The sequence below is a fragment of the Eutrigla gurnardus genome (genome assembly GCF_963514095.1).
Source record: "Eutrigla gurnardus genome assembly, chromosome: 15".
Lineage (NCBI taxonomy): Eukaryota > Metazoa > Chordata > Actinopteri > Perciformes > Triglidae > Eutrigla > Eutrigla gurnardus.
The window spans coordinates 11,328,945-11,351,067 of record NC_139938.1 but is presented as its reverse complement, the minus strand read 5'-3'; the positions used below and the strand labels follow the sequence as shown (position 1 = coordinate 11,351,067).

At 44.2% G+C, this 22,123-nt stretch overlaps 1 protein-coding gene across 2 annotated transcripts in view; it reads right to left on the bottom strand.

The window, feature by feature from the left end:
• LOC311026140 (endothelial cell-selective adhesion molecule-like) overlaps positions 1 to 20,992 on the bottom strand; it is a 75,232-nt gene extending 54,240 nt beyond the window's left edge. For both annotated transcript variants that reach the window (XR_014598449.1, XM_084029501.1), the window contains exon 1: positions 20,570 to 20,992. Coding sequence is in view for 1 of the 2 variants with exons in the window: in XM_084029501.1 (XP_083885627.1) it covers positions 20,570 to 20,636 (67 nt within the window). In the remaining variant the exon portion in view is untranslated. The remainder of the gene's footprint in view (positions 1 to 20,569) is intronic.
• Between the last annotated feature and the right edge of the window lie 1,131 nt (positions 20,993 to 22,123).

Genomic DNA, 22,123 nt, shown 5'->3' with positions numbered 1-22,123 from the left:
ATATGAGTTCATGTGCATTTCCATCCACTGTTATGTGTGTCATAGCTGTCGTGCTGGCTGGCTTAATCCACTGCAGAGGAGGAGAGCAAACACATGATGGAGTTAAACGGGTGCCGGTCCATTAGAGGTAGAGATCCTGCATTCAAAATGTTAATTAAGTCATATTTATTATTATTTCATATTATTGTTGTTGATATCACATTGTTATTGTTGTTGATAGTGTTTGTACACCCACACGTGTTAATCTGGCTGATTAGACTTCTTCTGTGACTGATGCATTAACATAAGCAGCATTTTAATGTCAGAGCTGGTCCAGATGGAGCTCATTTTCATGTTTAGTCGTTTCATCTATACTAATGCATGATATGTTTAGGTTTATTCACACGTTTTGGATGTAAATCGTGAACTGCAAGGTCTCTAATAACTGCAGCTTGAAATAAATGTAGTGAAGAAGAAGCATAAAATAGCATAAAACAGAAATACTCAAGTGAAGTAACAGCCCCTAAATCAATCAGCTGAGCTCAAATCACTGAAATCTACGTGCTACTTATTTCTAACTAAAAAACCTAAAACCGCAGCGATTACTAAGAAATAAGAAGAAATTTCCAAAATGAACAACATGAGTGAAGTAAGTCATAAATAGTAATTCAATAATTACTTTAGCCTTTGGTCAAGCTTTGTGAAGGGATCCATCATCACCAAACATGTTTCAACTAGATCTGCACTTGGACAACGCCGACCTCTGCCAAGGTCGTGCCCCGTCTCTGAATGTTAACACGAGTGGAAAAAGTCAGATGTGGATCCACCCTCAGTTTGGATCTGCTCCAAAATAGAACCGTTCCTCCTTGGTCCGTGCTACACCCTTCTTGGTCCATGCTACACCCTCCTTGGTCCATGCTACACCCTCCTTGGTCCATGCTACACCCTCCTTGGTCCACACTACACCCGTCTCGGCCCATGCTACACTCTCCTTGGTCCACGCTACACCCTTTTTGGTCCATGCTACACCCTTCTTGGTCCATGCTACACCCTCCTTGGTCCATGCTACACCCTCCTTGGTCCACACTACACCCGTCTCGGTCCATGCTACACTCTCCTTGGTCCATGCTACACCCTTCTTGGTCCATGCTACACCCTCCTTGGTCCATGCTACACCCTTTTTGGTCCACGCTACACCCTTCTTTGTCCATGCTACACCCTCCCACCATGAAAATCAGTGTGGTAGTTTGTTCTGTACTCCAGCTGACAAACGGATACGGAAACATGCCTGAGGCAAGAAGACGCTGGGTGCAAGGTGGCCTCATACGCTCTCTGTTCATTGGGAACAATTAAAAAACATGCTGGCACTCAGAAATGTTATTGTCTCATACTCAATTTCTTAAACGAGAAAACAGAATGCATTATATTCTCATTTGAAATGAATGAGTCACCTTCCAGGAAACGGACCAATCCAGTACCAAGGTCATGTCTAGAGCACATTGAACATTTTAAATGCTTCTTACAGAAAATAATTAGCTCAACAGACGGCAGAAAAACAGAGCGTGTGCATCTCAGGAGGCAGGATCTGAGTAATTACTATGAGAGGAAACATAGTCACTTCACCTCTCATCTACACCTCGATACGGAGAGCTTTGAGCTCTTTTTGTAAAACGCTCATCTTTCACCAGACATGGCCTCCAAAGACTTCCTCCAACTGCTCCTCTGAATCCTCTTCAGCTCTAATCTAGGTTATTTGGCTGCGAAGGATACTGTATGCTGCAATCCTTCACATAAAGCCGGGAGAACACACACACACACTCATTCAGGAGGCTGTGTGCACATCAACACACACCTCCCGCTGACACCCCGGCGTCTGTTGGCATTTGTGCCTGTGTGCCGGCCTGTCACTTGCTGTGTGAAATAATGCATGGGGCTCCAGAGCAGGGCCACTTTCTCCCTCTCATTCTCCTGAGTGGCCTGAGAGCAAGGGCCGGCTCTGTCACAACAGGCAGTCGTCCTCAGACCAGGATCCCCACGCGCCACTCTGGAGACGGGAGCGGTTAATGGAAGCCACTGTGTCTCCTAACCCCGTTTCTCTAACGCGGTAGAGGAAGACGGAGAGGGGGTTAAAGTAGACACCAAAACAGCAATCTGTGAACACACTGCAATTTGTGCTGACGGCGCAGGAACGACAATGACAGCACCGTGTGATGAAAATAACAACCACCATACATAATGCAAGACACTCTCCTTCCACTGAACCAAGCACTCTGGACTCTCCAGGACGCTGATGTCCCTCCTAAAAAGCCATCCACCATCGGGGGCTTTACAGCTCGTACATCCTCCCTTCGATGGCGGCGAGCGTCCAACGGCGCTGAGCATCCTCTGGGAGAGGAGCTTGTAATTACGTGATGGGCTGTGGCGATAGTGATATCCTGCCCTGGCCTCAGAAGTGAGCTATTTGCACTTGATCTGCCCAGTGGGTCCCAAGGGTGGCAGGAATTACCCTGTCATGTTGTTCAACTGTTAAACAAACAAATCAGCAGAGAGGAAAGGCAGGAGGATCCAGTATGTGCTTATGTCAGGCGGTTATATACAGAGAAATATACAAAAACATAATCCTTGGAGCCTCTGTTAATGGTCAACTATGTCAAAGTGACTGTTTTCATATCAATATGGATGGGAGGATTCCAAGCAGTCATAATAAATAATAATAAAAAAGCCCACATAGGTCATCGCTCCAAGCAGCTTATTATGACCCACAGTACATGCACGTTTGTTTTTCTGTGGTGACCTCAGTGGTGGTCGTAATTATGACGGAAGCAAAGCAGGAAATCCGATGCCGTAGAATAAAGATTGACAAAATCTGCATCCCAATCCAGCAGCTTCATGTGAAGACCGAACAGAAGATCCAACTGATGGATCAACTTTTCCCAAGATTCATTGCTGGATGACTATATTTGAATCAACACAAGTCTACAGAGCGATGGATGGTACCCCACGTACCGAGGCGAAGTCCTCTCAGCAGCGGCCCTGTGTTTGAGTCTGACAAGCCGCCCTTTGCTGCGAACGCCCCTCCTATCATAAAGCATATCCTCCATCATAATATTAAATATGATCTCTGGCTCCATTTTGATCAGATAACTTTAGTTACCTCTTCTGTGCGCTTTCTTGTCAACCACAGCTGGTTGCTAGGTGAGGGGAGCAGCAAAGGGTAGAGGGGGGATCAGCAGGGGGTGCAAACAGGAAATCCTCTGTAGACCAGACCGTCTCAGTTCAGAGACCACTGAGTCTACGTCGGCCGAACCGAGCAGCTTCACCAGTTCACCAACGACTCATTATACAAAAACCTGAACTTTAAAGATTCTTTCATGTGTCATATTGCTTTTATTCATTCACAACTAGATTGCGTTGGCTATCATCAGCTGACATGCTGTGAACGCTTGGAGCCCAAAGGGAAACTAAGCTGGTAGTTGTTTTTGTAGCTTTCCCGCTTGTTTTTGTCGGTTCCTTGCTCGCCGAGGAAGATGAGCAATGGGTTAGAAGAGCATTTGTCTAGCAGTGGATAAGTTGCGTTGGCATGGTCTCGACTACCCACAAGCCCCGTGGTAGAGTGTGTGTGGCATGGCGTGTGCAAATATGAGAGAATGTCTGCAGCCTGTTAGCGAGTCCTGCCGAGCGCTGGGCGGGAAAGGAACACGCCGGGGCCCTCGCGGAGGGACCGTGATTCAAACGGACACGAGGCGGCCGCCACTCCGGGGGCTGCGAGGGACTCGGCTGTGGTGAAGGTGCGACTGTCGCCTGGAAATGAGCTCTTATGTAACGTCGTCCTGTCCTCGATAGTCCCCCCCATCCCTTACGCACGCACCCATTTACACGTATCTTTAATTAGTCATAACTCAGATGTCGTGCCCTCCTCTTCACCCCATCTATCTATTTACAGAGGTGAGTGGCAGCGACGTTTCCTCCTCCGCCACTAATACAACGGCTGCAAAGGTGTGTGTGTGTGTCAGGTGTGTGCACGCAATCCCATGCATGTGTGGCATGTCAATGCTGATTACAGTGTGTGTGGAGGACTCACTGGAGTGTTCCTGCCTTCACGGCTGCCTGACCTACCTGCTCTGATCGGGTTTCATGGGGCTGGACTCAGGACTTCAGTCCTCCTGCTGCCCCACTTCATTTACAGCTGAGCGCTTTCTTTAGGAATCGCATTCTAAATCAACTAAATGTGAGTTAAAGAGCCTCAAAGTGAGCAGAAAATGAAGTCGGTATCTGGGAGTTTGTAGTTTTCATGATCTTAAAAGTGGAGCTCAAACATTATTAGAGTCTGTAACTTCTGTATGGTGACCTATTTCTAGTGAAACGGGGTAGGAGGCGGGACATAACTTTGGGAGGAATTTGATGGTTGAAAAGATTAGCTCACCACCTTCTCTAGCTCTGTGAAGAGCCAAAGTTGCAGATTGATTGATGGAGGGTGCCACTATATTATTGGCTGAAATCGGCTGGTACAAGCTGTTTTTGTTTTGAAGAAAAAGATTTTGGATTTTGATATAGAAATACAAAGAAGTTGATATGTGAACATGCCAGCTCAATCCTCATTTCTACTCGCACTGAAACATTGGTGAACGATGTAAAACGCTAACATGTTAGGAAAGACTACACTACTGAACGTGCCACACACGTTTTACTGGTAGTCACGTCACTACCTGGCCTACGATGGTAATAAACTGTACTAATATACTGTATATATAGCGCCACCATCAGGACTATAAGCCCACAACATAGGGCTGTGAAAGACTTTCCCTGTGATGATGTTTGGCTCACCAGCGCAACATGAGGTATTATTTTCCACATCATTTATCCTTATTTTAGTGCTTTATAAATAAGCTTTGCTTATTGTTGTTTTTTAAATGACAAAGAGGAGTTTTAAAACAAATTGAATAGTTATTGGTTGAAAAATGCAGGACACAGAAGGGCAATAAGGCACAATGTGTTCTGATGCATCTGGTTGCTATGATACAGAATATCCAATCAGGATGGGACGATAGGGTTTTTTAAAGATCAAGTAAATTGTGGTGTATATTTCAGATGAAACTGGTATATTTCCTACTTCCCCTGCTTTCATGCAGGATGTGCATTACAGGTGACATTGACGAACACAGCATTTTAAATTAAAAAATACGAGGCCAAGATACTGCAAAGGGTTGAAAGGAGAAAACAGGTGAACGTGGTTGTGGTGGTCGCGTCCAATCGCCTGCGGTTGGCTTGTTAAGAGTGTTTATTGTGACAGCCCCACCACAAAGCCAGTTAAGGAAGATGTATGTTTCCAAAAATGTCATAAACTATGTCACCTCATTACAACACACACACACACAAACACACACACACACACACACACACACTGCTGTCTGGTCAAGTACTTTGGTTTTGTCCGCCTCTCAGATTAAAGCTACCGGGCTAATTTGCTGCTATGTCGCAATTCCTACATAATCCGGCTCTAATCCTCGCCGACTCGATTAAACAGCCAAATCTCCAGCTCGGTATCTGGCTCTATCTGCCGCACTCTTCGTTTCTATCACTCTCCTCCACTTTCTCCCGTTCTCTCTCCCTTTCCATGCCCCCCCCCCCCCCCCCCTACCCCCCCTTCACCTCTTCAGTCGTTATCTTCTTGGCGTCGTCTGCCTGCTTCTCTCTCAGCCTCTCTGTCACTAATTCTCTAAGTCTTCTTTTTTGCTCTCACTCATTCCGTCCCAGCGTAGCAGATGTTTCTGTTGCATCAGATGAAGCCTAAACTGTTTCAGTACAAACAGCGTTCCCATTAGTTCACCTTCAGACATGCTGGTGGAAAACTTGGTCCAAAGCTCTCGATGGACCGAACTCCTTCTACATTCTTTGGTCGAGTCGAGTTCTAAGTTGATCCAAAACTGCTCCTCTGTAAAGTCCTACTTTCATGGAAGTTGTTTGGAGAAGTGGATTTTCAATTCCTTCATTTTTTTTTTGAAAATCTCCTTTAAGAAAAATCCTACGGCATATGTTTTGGAGCTTAGACTTTCAATGAGTTTAGTCAGTCCTATCTCCTCGGAATATTAAAGAAATGCAGTCTAGAAGGAGACTGAAGTTTCCACATCACAGTTTGGACTGTGGAAAGGTTGGTGTGTGTTCTGTCTCACACACACACACACACACACACACACACACACACCTGTCTTGTCATGCGTTTATACACACAAAGAATCTGTCTTCTGCTTCGGACGTTGTCATGGTGACATCATCTGTTGGTTTGTGGACTACAGTTTTGAAGCCTCGAGTGCGGCATTTTGCCCGTCGCCATCTTGTAATTTTTGCAACCAGTGAAGGAAGTGACCATATTTGGACTGTAAAGGAGCGACGGGTGGAGCTGATGAACACGAGCAGCAGAGCGGCAACCTGATCAGCAACCTTACTGGATCTGGATCCATCTGGATTCAGGTGTGAAGCTGCTAACAACGTTAGCTTCATAATTCAAGGTCAACTTTAAGTGTTGAAGTTATCTTAGTAGCAAAATGTGTCCCCAGGTTGTTTTAGTACCACTTTATGACATATTTTGATGATAATTGGGATAATATGGTGTATCGCAGTTATTTTGGCGGGATAATTGGGACATGTAAAGCTCATCTCTGCCACCTCCCTGACATTCTATACTTAGGTCACATTATGTACAAGTAAATCATCTCCATGACAACTGAGAAAACTCCATCTGTTAAAGAAGACCATGAGATACAGTTAAAAGTTCTGGGGGGTGGTTATTTTTTCAAACAAGAATTCCAGACTTACGTGTGAACCTTGAGCTAGGTTTGTGGATAATTTCATTTTCCAAAGGGCAACTTGTATAAATTTATGCATGAACTTCTGCAGCCGTCGGCTACCAGTGAAACGGTTTCTCCAGTGCAGCACTGAGCAGTAAACGGACTCATCCAGCTGAAAGTCGAGAGACCCAAACCTGAACCACTTACTGTCTTTCACCTATTTTCTTGTCCCCCAATCACTTCTCTTGTAATATTCAACATACTCAGGGCTTTTGTTTTCTTACATCACACCACCACCACAGTCTCTTGTGGGTTCATGATTTATTAAAAAAGCATTTGGTGTCACGCTCCACCTCCGTGTGCATCACCTTGGGCTTAAACTCGGCTGGGACAAATCCACCTTGCTGCACTCACCGTCGCTCCACTCTCACTTAGTCGCCTGCATTTTCTTTCAATTATGTGTTTTAAATGTTTGGAGTCAGCTTGCCATTCGCAAGAAGTTCAACGAAGGTGAACTTTCAGGGCAAATATGGCCTCGGCCTGGAACGTTCGCCTTAATATTTGATGGTAAAATATTTGCAAAAATCCTTTGTGAACCTTGCAAACTGATTTCATGCAATGCCTTTTACCTTCTCTATGTTCTTTGATTACACTTGATTGAACGAACACCTCAAGCTAAATATAAATACATGTTTCAGAATGTTGCACATCAAGAAACAGAGAATTCACTGTAAAATGCTAAAGGCCCCTTTGTATAAAAACGCAGGTTAATGTCATCCATCTGGACATGCAGACACACATTTGCAATACCAGATTTCTACATAACCCATTAATCACACACTGACGGGATGATAAATGAACCATCCATTAGTGATAACAATCAAACATTAATATTCTGTGTGTGTCTGTGTGCGGTTGTGTCCGTACGCTCAGGTACACAAAGGTCTTCACAAGTAAACACCGTCTCCCGCCTTATCATATGTGATGAACGTTGCTTGGACCAGTGTTTGGTTGCTTCACTCTTTTTCTAGACATTAGTTATTAGATATTAGTTCGTTTTTAGGTTTACTTACAGAGCAAAACTACTAGTCATGTGAAATAATCTAATTTGGATTTATTGAAGCTTCTCTCGTCGTCTCATGTTGCTTTAATGACTTCCATATAAAATCCTGTGTTTAAAGCTGCAACTGGCATTCGGGGTCACAGATGTGGCCGCGCTGCTGCCTTTGTAATGGCACCTTAGTTATGCATAGGTGAGGTCATTTGACAGGCAGACATATTAGCAGTGATTGACATGGAGACAAATGGGAACACTATTTAAATTATGAGGGGCCACACACCGTCCTGTCATGTGACTTATAATGGAGCGAGCAATCTGCTGCAGCCAGCGAGTTATGAATCGCTGAAGAAAGTGAGTTAAAGAGAGTGAGAGAGCGAGGCGGGGAGAGAAAGGCAGGAAAATACTGTGGTTGGCACATGACAGCTTGGGCCTATTTTTAACACGGGGAGGAGGTAAAAGACAGATGAGCGACAAGTTTCAGCGGTTAAGGGGAGTTCTGATGGTTTCTCCTGCACCTCGCTGTGTGATGTCTTGCTCACTGACAGGTAGTGTCAGGAGGGGAGATGAGACAGAAACTAGTATTCCTCTGAGGGCTCCATGTGCATGCCAACGCTGTTATTAAACCCAATCTGTAAACTTATTTTTCTGATGATCGTGATCGCGGAGGAGGTGCGCAGGGGGGAGGACACTCCAGAGAGCGATTACGGATCAGACAAGGCTTGCCTTTCGTCCTCCCAGAGGATGAGAGTTAAAATGAGTGTGTGTGTGTGTGTGTGTGTGTGTGTGTGTGTGTGTGTGTGTGTGTGTGTGTGTGTGTGTGTGTGTGAGCATGCGGATGGAGGAGGTGAGGATGTATGGAGCTGCCACCATGATTAAATGATTCCCATGGAGGGGATTGGCGGGAGTACTGTGGAAACGTTGTGGGAGTGTAGGACGAATGAGGTAGAATGAAGTCTCCAAGAGGGACAAACGAAAAAAAAAAAAAAACATGTTGCATCCAAATGAGGATTTTCATTTCACATGACAGTGTTATGTCGACATTTAATCAGGCCTTTGCGAGATGTATGACCATACAGTATATATGAGGATGTGAGTGTGGCCTACACAGCATCCCTCCAAGCACTACGCCAACTAATGATGCTTCATCCTTTTCTCCTTTAATAAACGTTTCTTCCATTTAACCTCATCACTGCATGCAGGAATTCAAGTCCCTTTACAATACAGAAATAGAGTGCCAAAAGGTCAATTTCCTACCTAACGTAGAATGACAATTGCCTCCTGGACGTCATGCATACATGCACATAAACAATCCGCCGGGTGAACATATCTGCACAAAAAGTAAGCACTTTGCCTAATTACTCCTAATGTCTGGGGTTAATGGGCTCTCACGGATGGCTGGCCTCAGGAAAGCAGCGAGCGTAATGACCAGTCACTAATGAACACTCAAAACATCGATGATGATCCTCAGCTGAAATGCTTTCTGTCTGTTAGGGCTTTCTCAAAAAAAAGCTTTTTTTTTTTTTAAAGTCCGAGGTTTGTCAAAGCGGCTCAGCGCGACTCTGCATGCGACATGAGAGAAATCTGTCGCTTTGAGGTTCGAGTGGCGAGCCTTTCTCAATTCAGAGTCCTGAAACAGAGTCAGGAATAAGCTAAACTGCCTCAAACGCAGACTTAATCCTTATAGATCCTGTTTAGCATTCAGTTGAGAGACTTCCACCTCTTCAAACACATGCAAAGGAGATTATGGGGGCTTTCTGTGCTGCTGCCGTACTGTACTCCAGAGCCCATGTACAGTAGTGCTGCTGCACACATGAAAAGATGAATGAAGGAGGAGTGACATGTTTTTTTTCCCGGCAGTAGGGGACACAGCAAAGGCGCCATTTAGACTTCTAGGCTGAGCACTCAGCGTTCTGTCACAGTAAGTGTTTCCTGTCTTGTAGTTACACGACAGTGTATCAACCATTGTTCTTTGTGCAGTCGGAAAACAGAGCTGGTTGCATGTGAGGACAGCTGGACCTGAGCAGCGGTGAACGGGAATGTGTTCCTGCTCAAGGAGCTCTGGCTCCTAACTCGTCTAACGTGGCAACCTGGTCAGCGGCCCTACCCGACAAACGTTCGCTAATCCTATAGCGTCCGTTTTGGACGTAAAAGGCTGCCTCTAGTGGCCGTAGTAATTATTACGGGACTAAAGAAGGAAGCCAGGTGACGTAGTAGAAAGAGTAAGAAAACCAAATACTTTAGTTTCCTAAACCTAACCAAGTACTTTAGTTTCCTCAACCTAACCAAGTACTTACATTTCCTCAACCTAACCAAGTACTTACATTTCCTCAACCTGACCAACTGCCTTAGTTTGCTACACCTAACCAAGTACTTTAGTTTCCTAAACCTAACCATGTACTTTAGTTTCCTCAACCTAAACAAGTACTTGAGTTTCCTCAACCTGACCAACTACTTTAGTTTGCTACACCTAACCAAGTACTTTAGTTTTCCTAAACCTGACCAGGTACTTTTTGCAACCAGTGAAGGAAGTGACCATATATGGACTGTGGAGGAGCGACGGGTGGATGTGATGAACACAAGCAGCAGAGCTGCACCCCGAGAAGAAACCTTACGGGATCTGGATCCATCTGGATTCTGGTGTGAAGCTGCTAACAGCGTTTTGTCATTCCATTTGGAGGACTCAAAATAAATATCCATTTGTGTGATGGATAGATAGAAAGCATTGTTACACTTAATCTGATGACAGCACACATGTTTTCACTGAGGGCTTGGACTGAAAATGAAGAAACAGAAATCCAATTATGACAGCATTGGCAGTGATCCCACTACATCATGAAAAAGGAGCAATTTTCGCAGCACATTAAAACATATCCACTCTCATGGCTGTCTGTAGGAGAGGGTGGCATTAGCCAAAAGAGAGCACAGGGGAGGGCGGCGGTGTGGGAGATATTTTCAATAAATAGCAATTATACTGTATATGCTGGAGCGTGGTGAAGCTGGGGAGGGGGGGCCGGGGACTGCACCTCTGAGCCATTATCGGAGATAATGACATCAACTGAGCTCTCTCCGGAGTGTAGTTATGTGTGACAGAAAAATAGATAAGAGCTTATAATTACATACACCACCCAGGGAGGAAAGGACCAGTTAAAAAGATGGAGGGAGAAATGATGCGAAGGAATGAAGTATAAACACATAAAAGTCTGAATATGCACAGATACATATAAACACAAAAAATGCACACACGAAACACAAAGTGAAGGGGATGGATGAGAGAGTGCACACACACACACACACACACACACACACGCTGGCTCTAACCCTCCTGGCTGATCCCACACACTGATGCTGATGAGATGCTGGAGCTGCAGCCCTCAGGAGAGACGGGATGAAGGAGAGGAAGAGGAAGAGGAGGACGGTTGGTCGACAAGATGAAGAGGAAAAGAAGAGGGCAAGGAGGAAGAGTAGGGGGAGGGAGACGCGTAATAATGTTGATGAAAGACACAGGGAGATGAAGAATGGAGGAGGAGGGACAACAGAGGAGGTATAATGTATGAACGTAAAGGAGAATCATTTTCCGCAGATCATTCTGTGTCTCAGTCTATAAACAGTGACAACAAATGTTATTCATTAAACGGCTGGCGGTGCAGCAGGGAGCAGAGGTGCATTTAATGCACACCACTGCTGAGATGACAGGAGGTCCTGCCCTCTGGAGCATCACAGACACAAGCTGGGGAAATAATTTGATCGATGGAGCGGCTACTTCCCATACTGGTGGGACTGGAAGGATTGAGACTGCTGAGAACCCTGGCCGACACTAGTCCTTCTGAAAGGCTCCGTTTTCATTCATATCTCACATCAAGTGAGCTCAGAGCTCAGAGGCCACTGATGGAGGGTCCAGGTGTTCATCTAAAGACAGTCAGGTCCTGTGTCCACGTAGCGCCTGTTTCTGGCAAGAAAGCATCTGCAGGGCCTTGGGGAGCAAATTCATCAGAAAAGCGCTCAGCTGTTGGTTTTTTTTGTTACTACAATATCTTGACAATATATCACCACTCTAACCCCTGTTGTATGATAGACAACATCCCTTTATTATTTATTTGGGATACTATCCATTTATTTTCTTTCATTTTTAGCACCGTAGGATGATAGTTTCATACTTTCTATGATGAGTTTGTCATCACACAAAACAAATAAGGTCATCTAGACATAAATACGACCTTGTTGTTTGGACCGTAGACTGGTTTCTCCACATAGTCTGGTCCGGTCTCTGGACTAATATGAGCTACTTTCCTAGACATTCGCCTGTGAGCTTAAAGCTAATTTATTAACATATTAAATATAGTTTGTTTAATCCCTAAAGAACAAACAAGGTATGGCTGCTTCTTCATCTTAGGCTTAGCTAACCATGCTAAGCTAACCATGCTAGCCAGACATGAGACTGGTGTCAATCCTCCCATCTAAGTCTCACCAAGGGCACATTTTATTTCCCAAAAGCTTGAACCATTCCTTCAAAGATATGCATAAAAGTGATGGTGCAGATGCTGCTCTCTTAAATGTAATATATGACATATCATCTACAAAAAATTATGCTTTATGCTGCAAAACAGCCAAAGTAGACCTGCATGTGATCTCTGCCTGAGGCCTTAACTGAGCTGGAGGGTAAATCTCAGGAATCCTGTGTTGGCGGTGTTACACAGTGTTTGGTTAGACAATTATATTACACTAGAAATAAAACCCATTTTATTCATTTATGCATATCAGCACCCACGTTCAATAAAAACTAATGTGTCACACAGTAGGCCGACGACGGATGCTACAAATAGAAAGGCCTCTCAGTGGTAAAGTTGCCAACAGGAGTCAGATTTCACTTCACAGGATAAGAGTCAGGAGAGTTTACAAGACAAGACAATGACGGAGGATTTGACATCAGTCTTTGCTAATAACATTCATGTTCTCTGCATTGTTCTCTGTTGTGATGACTTTGAGAGGGCCCTTCTTGAAAACGACATACGTATTCCGACTTGATGACGTTTGCAGACCAGCGTGGGACTGGGGAGGGGGGGCAATCATGCCGAGGCACGGTACGGATCAACTGGCCCTGGTGTGAGTGCACCCTAAGTATCAGTTCTAATTGGTTGGTATCAGCTCAAATACATCAGATCTGTTTTATTGCACAGGGTTGCAAAGCTGCTTTACTTTCTGACGGCTACAAGTGCAAACTAGACTGTTCAAATGTGTTAAAAAAGAGATTTTGGATTGGATTTTATCGGGACTCTCTCGTTCTCATTCAAAACACCAAAACAAGCTACGAAACCATCAGCTTGCTCCTCGTAGCGAACGGTCACCGCCGGCTAAAATGACAAATGTGGACAGCAGCAGGTCCTATCAGCTGTCAGGGATGAAGGAGAAATGAAGTCCATGACATCTCAAAGAACCGCTGGAACAGTTCATTAAAGAAGAGCTCACTGAAAGGAGGGGAATGCTGGGAATAAAACAATACAGCAGCTCACAAATGGATATCTGACTGGCAGAGTGTGATTATGAGCTGGCCAAACACTTCAAGGACAAAACCAGGATTATGTCCATGTCCCTCAAGTCACGGGTGCATCAGTCTCCAACCCCCACCCCCACCCCCACCCAAGAACCTCCAAGTAAGAATTATTTATCAGCCCATCTTGTCTAAGCCCATGCCCTCAATTCCCGTCTGTCCACAGCTTTATTAACTTTTTTTTTTTGAAGGACAGGTTTATGTGGATATGTGGCTGCGCTTGTTGTTGACCTCTGCTTACAACATCTGTCAGCGTCACTGGAAGCAAGCTGCGTTCGCTCACAGCAGTGGTTTCGTCTTGGCTATCTGGGAGGCAAGACTGCCGTGTAGCCAGCGGCAATATCAGGGCTTCGTTTTGGTAACTGTGGTCCCCCTGTGGGTTGGTAAAATTCTTCAAACCCTGACCTTTGGAGACCCTTTCAAAAGCCATTAGATAGGCAGTTCAATGTTAAACACAAATCACATAGCTTCTAACAAACAGGCAATATCTCTTCTTCCTCTTCTTGGTCTCCTGAGGATACAGACAGCAACATGGACCCTGAACCAACTACTATGTCATGCGGCTGTTGCTATTTTTTTTAAATCAACCCTCAGTTGATTGTCGACAGTCGAGTGGCATAATGAATAGAAGAAAAGTCACTTGTGTAAATGAATGGAAATGAATGTAATCAAATGTGCATTAATCATGTTTATAGTAGATGGGAGAAAAACCTCCAAATGGCTCATCTCAGCACAGGAATGTCAATGTGTTAAATTATGAACAGAACGTTATACATTTCTGTGAACTTGATGAATTATACTAAGACTTTTATTTTGAAGGGTGCGTTCTCTCTTTTAGCTCCGTTTTTGGTCTCTTACGCTGGTAAATGCTCCGCTATGTTCCCCAGCTGTCTCTGACTTCAGCACTTAATCACTTATTAGAATAGCTGCAGGTCATTTCTCTGTTGATCGTCTCATAAATGAATTGACTAACTGTTTCTGCAGTGGACTGCTGGGACCATGCTGACTTCATTAAGTGACTCACACTGCAAGTGCAAAATATAACCATCACATACAGCTTCGTCTTATCAGTCTCTTCTAAACACATACTTTGATCAGAAAGCATATGTTCTGTAGATTTTATATTTGTATTAATTTCTTCATCCTCATGATTGATGATCTTATCTGTGACATTATTTTCTTCACAAAATGTAAAGAGAGTGAGGTAGTTTCAGTGCCATTCATAGCATTTTTGATGATTAAGAGGTTAATATTGTGAATCGCAAATATGTTTGGCATGATAATCGTGACATGAAATGTTCATATGGTCCCATGCATAGTAGAGACAGCATTTCTGAATCACTCTACAATGTTTAATTCTTCACTTATTCATCAGCATATCCTCATACCGATAGATCTGTGATAGGCTAACATCGGCCAATTAAATCAGCTGACCGATGAATCGCTCGGGTTCTACTTCCTGAAGTGTAACAGCCAGTCAGTTACCTACTATTAGTTATTGTTAGTGGCTTAGTAAAAGGCTGAGAGTAGAGGGAGAATAGCCAGCAAAGCAACCAGACCGGCTTTAAGAGCCACCTGATACGCCTTGTGTGGCTCTCTAGAACGTAAACAGTCATTAGGCAGTACGCTGTCAAAGCCTGGCTACAGTAGCATCACAGGCCACCCTTAATTAAGCATGCGCCATGACGCTGACACTGCAGTCTCGTATTGCGTGTGCTTTTCAGCAGCGTTATTATGACTCAAACCCATCAGGAATCACCATAATGTCTCTGGAAATATACTACTGTATTTATTTATATCATAAACATAATGCCCTGTTGAGGGAAACTATTGTTGTACATAAATAGCGACAAGAAAACATCAGCTGGGAATAACTCTGTTTATGTAGCCCATATGCAGAACAATACCCATAACCGTGCTTTACCGTCCACCAGAGATTTCTATCAATCATTGTGTGTGTGTGTGTGTGTGTGTGTGTGTGTGTGTGTGTGTGTGTGTGTGTTGATAGGAACATGTGGAGGGATGGAAAGAGAGACAGAAGGAACTGAGGAAGAGAAGGTTGAAGGAACGAAGTGCGTGTGCCTTTAAGAGTCCCCAGACCAGGACCAAATGTTGGGAAAGTCGCCCAGTGGCTTTCTCATGACCCCTGAGAGGAGGCCTTCTTCCGTCTGTGTCCACGGATGGAGACGGGGCATCAGAGAACGACAACCAGCACTGAGATGCTCTGTTTGCCTGTTTACCGACGATAATTCCCGATTCCAGACGTTCATTTCCATTTCCAAGCGACAACATCAACACATCTCCGGGCCACAAGCTTCTCCTCGTGTTGCTCCCGTGCCTCTTTCCCACACTGCAAAATGAATGTTTGTGTGCGTCCTTAAAAATAGTCATCCCTGTGAATGTGGGCCAGGAGGAGCAACTCGCCAAACCTCAAATGATTAGCCTGAACGTGGTGTTTAGAGGTCAGAGCAGCTAATACGGCACTGCTCCACATTCTTTAATCACAGCATTAATCCTGTGAATGGGACTTTAATTAAAGTAATATAATTATATGAACGTTTTGTCATGACCCCAAGCCTAATTGCTGTATTTTTTAGAATGAAACTAAGATTGAGGTATTGTAGTTTCTATCAGACCACGCTCCTCTTCACACTCAGCCTTCATTGTCGTCTCAACTACATGTTTCCTGACTGCATCTTGCACAGTTCATCCATCACTGTGAGGTTGAACCTGCACTAATCCCCCTCCAGGTCCTCGTTCTCCTGGGCCTTGTCAGTGGGTGTAAATACATGGGATTACAAGAGGCGCTGGCACACTTGTGTAGACCGACGATTGGACGGCAAACTGGCTCGCCGGGGAGGAAAAAAGTCCACGGTTAGTATTTCTGCGTCATTATGTATGTACTGATAAATCCCTCAATCTCCCTCCTCAAATCAGAAATTGCACCAGTTGCTGGGGACACATCCATGAGATGCACAGGCTTCGAACCCGCTGTAATCCCGGCTCAAAGTGGAAGGGGGCTTTGCTGCACATCCATTTGGTATTATTCTAAGAAATAGGCAATTAGAGATAAGGCCATCGTCGTGAGTTGGGCGCGCTGCATTCCTCGGCCCTCCCTCTGGCTCTCTCGGGGGGGCGTATCATATATTTTGGGATGGCGTGTCGTCAGGGCAACATTAGGGGAGTGAAACAGGAAACAAACCAGTTGTCATATTGTCATATATAGAGTATGTCAGTATGCCAAGCTTAAAGGCATGTTATGTTATAAAGAATCAGGGCCCTAAATGGCCCTGTGATAACATAATACATGCCGTTAAAAATAACACCTACACTACTCACTAAAGCTCCGAGAGTTGCCACAGAAAATCAGCAGTGGCAGTGCAGCCCCCCCTCCACACACACACACACACACACACACCGCACCCCATCCCAATGGAGCCTTTGAAGCTTGTATGGATTGACCTTGTTAAATAACTTAACCATCGTCGGACCCACCTGGAAAACAAATGAAGATGTTCTTTTGCCAGCTGGCGTGTCCAGAATAGAAGAGGAATCGTACAACTGAGATAAGAACCGGCTTACACACCGCTGCCACGTCCAACCACTGGCTTTTGATAAGGGACATCGAGCTTCAAGATTACCGTGTGTGCTCATGTAAATGCATTCACATCTGACACACACACACACACACACACTAAAACACAGTGGTAACAGCAATAATAATGTAAGTTTTCCACTTGGTTGGGAACGTGTAAACAATAGGAGACATTTGGATTGTCCAGATTTCTACTTCAACCCAAATGTACCAGCTTACTAACAATTTGACTTGGCAGCAACCAGGTGGCAGAACATGCCCCTCCTTCTCTCTTGATTTATTATCTCAGTAAACATTGTAAACATGATTTTATGGTCTCAATCTCTAGATTAAATTCTTCTTCAATCCAGCATGATGTTCATTTAGTCAATGATGGTTCATTTAGAGTCCTGTAGGGGCTTCAGGGTGGGGCAACCTTGTGATCGACAGGTCGCTACTACAGCGTCGCAAACACGACCTCGCTATCGTCACTTCCGTGGCTAACATCCTATCAATGCAATTCTACCAAGATGACCTCAACAAAAGTTGACCTTGACTTATGAACATTACTTCGTTAGCAGCTTCACACCAGAATCCAGATGGATCCAGATCCAGTAAGGTTGCCAAAAATGCCAAATTCCTTTCCTTCTCAACGTCATTCACAATGCAGATTTGTTCAATGGGAACATCGATTTTTAGGAGACAGAGCTGGATTTAATACCCGGTTCTCAAACTCTTCACATTCATACGCACGATTGCAGCTTTAACACGTGGTTACCACTGTGGTCAGGGCTAAAACAAGGATGTGTGTTGGGTCAATAAAAGTAAGTAAAGTCGTCAGTAAAGTAGTTTCCTCTTCATGTATGTGACGCTGCTAAAATTTCACATAATCACTCATACGCTCTGCTCGTTTGTTTCCATCATAAACACACATACATACAGGTGAGCAGAGGACAGACAGGCAAACTCAGTAGTGACGATTCATTGTTTTTATCTGAGTAGAGAATATTCAGTTCAATATGAAAACAGCGCTGCACCAGACTCCATTAAAAAGAAATTGCCTTTTAAATGCTAGATTGCTTGTCAGCTAACGGTCATCAAGCAGCTTTAAATGTGACGTATAAGTGACTTATTTTTTAAATAAGTGGTGGAATGTGCTGGAACTGAACTAATAGCTCTTGTCATTCAGAATGACAGATTATTTACATCATCGACTGCCATTTCAAGTAAACAGAATGTGAACAGAATAAACTATTTTACATCTAGTAGAGGAATGTAATGGTGTCACTTATAGAACTTATAGAACATAGTTGTTGGACTAGGGAGGGAGGTTTTCATTCACACAAAGTATGAAAGAAAGTCTCATACTATCTGTAGCAGATTCAAGGTATCTGTATGAACATCGGTTGATATACTGTATATACATGCTATTGCTGTTGAGAAAAGTTGAGAAAAGCTGAATGGGTTAATGCGACTGAGAAGCAGACTTAACTCGTAGAAGAAAACCACACGACTGCTGGAAGGAGGCACCGAAGTGTCACCGTCAATTAAGAAAGTTAGAATTAATTTCCAATCTCAGTGGCATGCCACTCACAATGTTTATTTTTAGCTTTTCTTGCATTGAACCAATGTGTGTATGTAACGTGTTTTTCCTGGCCGTTGTACCAGCACAGTTTAAGTCTCATATCTAGATTTTTGTACACTTGGCAGGTCACTTTTTTTGTTTGTTTGTGTATTTTAAGGCTGCACAATAGATCGAAAATGTATCAAAATCACAACATGGCACAATAATTATTCAATGTGTGCTAAAATAGCATTAAATTAAAATGTATTCTACAGAATTAGGAAAACATATTTCCTTCATATCCCTGCACAAATCACCCCATAATCTCTTTAATGAATACATTTGAATAATTATGTAAAATGTATCATTCCCTCTAATAGGGCATATCACAATTGCATTATATCAGTCAATATAATTGCTGCTATTAGATTTCTTTTTTCAAAACCCCTCTGCCCTTCTCGCTTTACATCAATCAAACCATTCTATAAGTTAATTTCCATCACTGGAGCCTAAGCGGGCGTCATTAAAGTCTTGTTTTGTCCAACCAACAGTCTAAAAAGCTGAAAGGCCATTGACTCAAAGGAGATGCAGCACAATCTGTTCACCTAACGATCAAATGTTGTGCTTGAAAACGGATGAAATTACACAAGTCAGTCACTCTGAATTTGAAATGTGAAGGCTTTTTTATCATGACCACAGCTGCTCAGTAATAGTCTGTCTGATGTCGACTCTCTGATAACATTCTCCAACACTCTAGATTTTTGCCTATTGTATTTTGTCGGAGGACGTTCGCTCACTTCCTGCTCTGACGCACGCCGCCACATCAGGGACTCGAGGAGCGCTCAGCTTTCCTGTTGCTGCAGGCCGCTATTCATGAATGTTTCCTGTCTGCATCTTGACCACTCTGTGTTTTCAGGACACACCTGCAGGGCTATTGATGGCGAGTCCAATGCTGAGGTCAAGGTCAGTCACTGTGGTTGTATTGTCCCCACAATGAATCACAGCCTGCTGTTAAAGCTCCAGGTTAGTCGCTCCCAAGCTGTTTCCCTGAACTGTCCTAAAAGCTGTCTGAACTGTGTGGCCATCATAGGGGTCTGTGGGGTGAAATGATGGCTTTTCCCAGGTGAAACCCCTCCCTCTGGGTGTTACAAGCCTGAGATTGGCTGTGTCAGCGCAGCCGATTGTTTTGGCAACAGCCCTGAAAAGCACACATGGGCATCGCTGGCTGAAAGCAGATCCAGGCAAACTGTAGAGCTTCCTGCATGCTTTCATGTCTCACGAAAGACAGTCAGCAGCCTGTTAGTGTGCTGGAACTCTCACACGCTCACCTGGAGCAGATGGTGCTCCCTAACTTAAATGGAGATCTCCTGTATTTCCATATGAGAGCTTCGTGAGAGAGGTCTGAATTGGAGTTAAAAGCTGAGTGTCTGAGGCAGTCATGTTGATGCTGAGACAAGAGGAATGATAAAATAATGTCTCTATTTCAGGGGAGGATGAAGCCTCTATGTGACCTCCAGCCAAAGAAAACGAAACGCTGTTTGATTAAAGATTTAAAATTCCTTAAAACATTTGCAAAACGCTTGTGCGGTTGCCCCAATTTCTAAATCAAAGAGATGGCAGGGGGGGGGAGAGAAAGTAGGCTGCTGCTATACTGTACAGCCAGCAGAGAAAGTAGGAGTTTAATACATTGCTAGAGAGTGACGAGCTGCTGCGGCGGCTATAAAGGGATTATTCTTCCCTGGAAGACATAATCATGTGTAACACACTTGTTTCAAATCCTGTGGAAAACAAACAGGTGTTTCAGCTGGAAATCCATCAGAGAGAAACCCCAGAAACAGACGTGTCCTTTCTTCCCCCATCACTCATTAAGATGGTGCGTTCAATGGAATTCAGGTCAGAAAGTTACTAAACATATTCAAGAAAGTAATGCTAAAAAATGGGCAAAATGTTAAAAAGTCAAAGTTTGTGTTGCAGGAATGTGACCTTGTCACCTTGTTATTATCAATTATCCATGGTGTGTTAAGTGTTGTGTATGAAAATGTGTATAAATGAGCGCACTGACCTGAGAGCGCCCAGAGAAAGGTGAATGAGAGCAAAGGAAGTTTCCTGGAAGTAGCGTAGACCTCCATGGTGGATCCACTCTCCGCCTGTCACCGTGTTTGATGTCCTCTGTGGGCTCCGCGTCGCCTCGGGACAAGTCTGTCAAGAGGAGGTCTCCCGTCAGTCTCCCAGCAGGGACGCTAGCCGCGGAAGGTAAGGGGCACTTGGGCTCAGGGAGCGTGAACGCCGTCTTGTCCCCCCTCTTTTCTGACTTTGCGGTGACAAAAAGTGTAGCTTGTTGGTTTGAACGCCTCCGACACCGACGGTGTAGTCTGACTCCTGCTCTCCTCCTCTGAACGCTCCGCTGCATCCGCACTTCCCTCCTTCTGGAGACGGCAGCTCCAACTCCGCAAGTTGTCGTCCTTTGTCATCCAGAGAGAGAGAGCGAGAGAGAGAGACAGAGAGACACAGAGAGAGAGAGAGCGCTGAGACAGAGGCACCTTGCTTCGGCGTCAAGTTTGCCTCGATTTCACTGACGGGTTCTTCAAAATAAAACCCGCCGTTGACGCACACGTTTGGAGTTAATGCTCTGCTTGACAGTCCCCTCTTATTTTGAAAGGAACGCAGAGTGACGTCCGTTATTTCGCCACCTGTAATCCGCAGCTCGATGATTGTACACCTGTCCTCTGGCCCGCAGCGTTATAGTGCAGGTGCGAGTGCTACTTTTCATGCGCAATTGTGGAAATAATTTCGAGTCACGCGCACAGATCATATAAACACGTCAGTAGAACATGTGTAATGCTCCTCAGACAGCACCATTAATGAACTCAACTCATTTCTTTGTGATTCATGTCAACAGACAGTTCTGACATAATGTAAAAATAATGGGAAAGACTAATGAAAATGTAAATAATCGTTCTAGCCAGCCTCCAATCTCCGGTTCTGAAAAGTAAAGCCAAACCAGAAGTGCCTTAAACTTGCTAGCCATCAGGGGGCGACTCCTCTGGTTGCAAAAAGACTCAGATTGCCGATAGGTCACTACCACCTCATTGCTACCAATGTAATTAGCTACTACAATGTCGTTAACCCTTAACTGTAAAGTTGACCTTGAATTATGAAGCTAACTTTATTAGCAGCTTCACACCAGAATCCAGATGGATCAAAATTCAGTCAGGTTGCTGCTTGTGTTCATCAGATCCACCCGTTGCTCCTCCACAGTCCAAATATGGTCACTTCCTTCGCTGGTTGCAAACAAGATTGCGGCAGCAAAATGCTGAACTTGAGGCTTCAAAACTGTAGTCCACAGACCAACGGGCGACGTCCACTTCTTATGTACACTAATTGCAAAATTGCATTTTTTTTTTGCTATGACATACAGAACATCAATTGATTATTAAATACTTTCCATAGTTTAAATGTCTCACCGCTGACCTGAATGTGTCTCTAAACATGATAAAGAGCATAAAGTGGCGTATAATTCTAGTCCAGCACACTCGTGTGCAATTTGCCAATTTCAAAGACCCTGGCTCAAGCGTTTCCAACAATAAGCAACAGAACATAAAGCTCCATCCTTTTG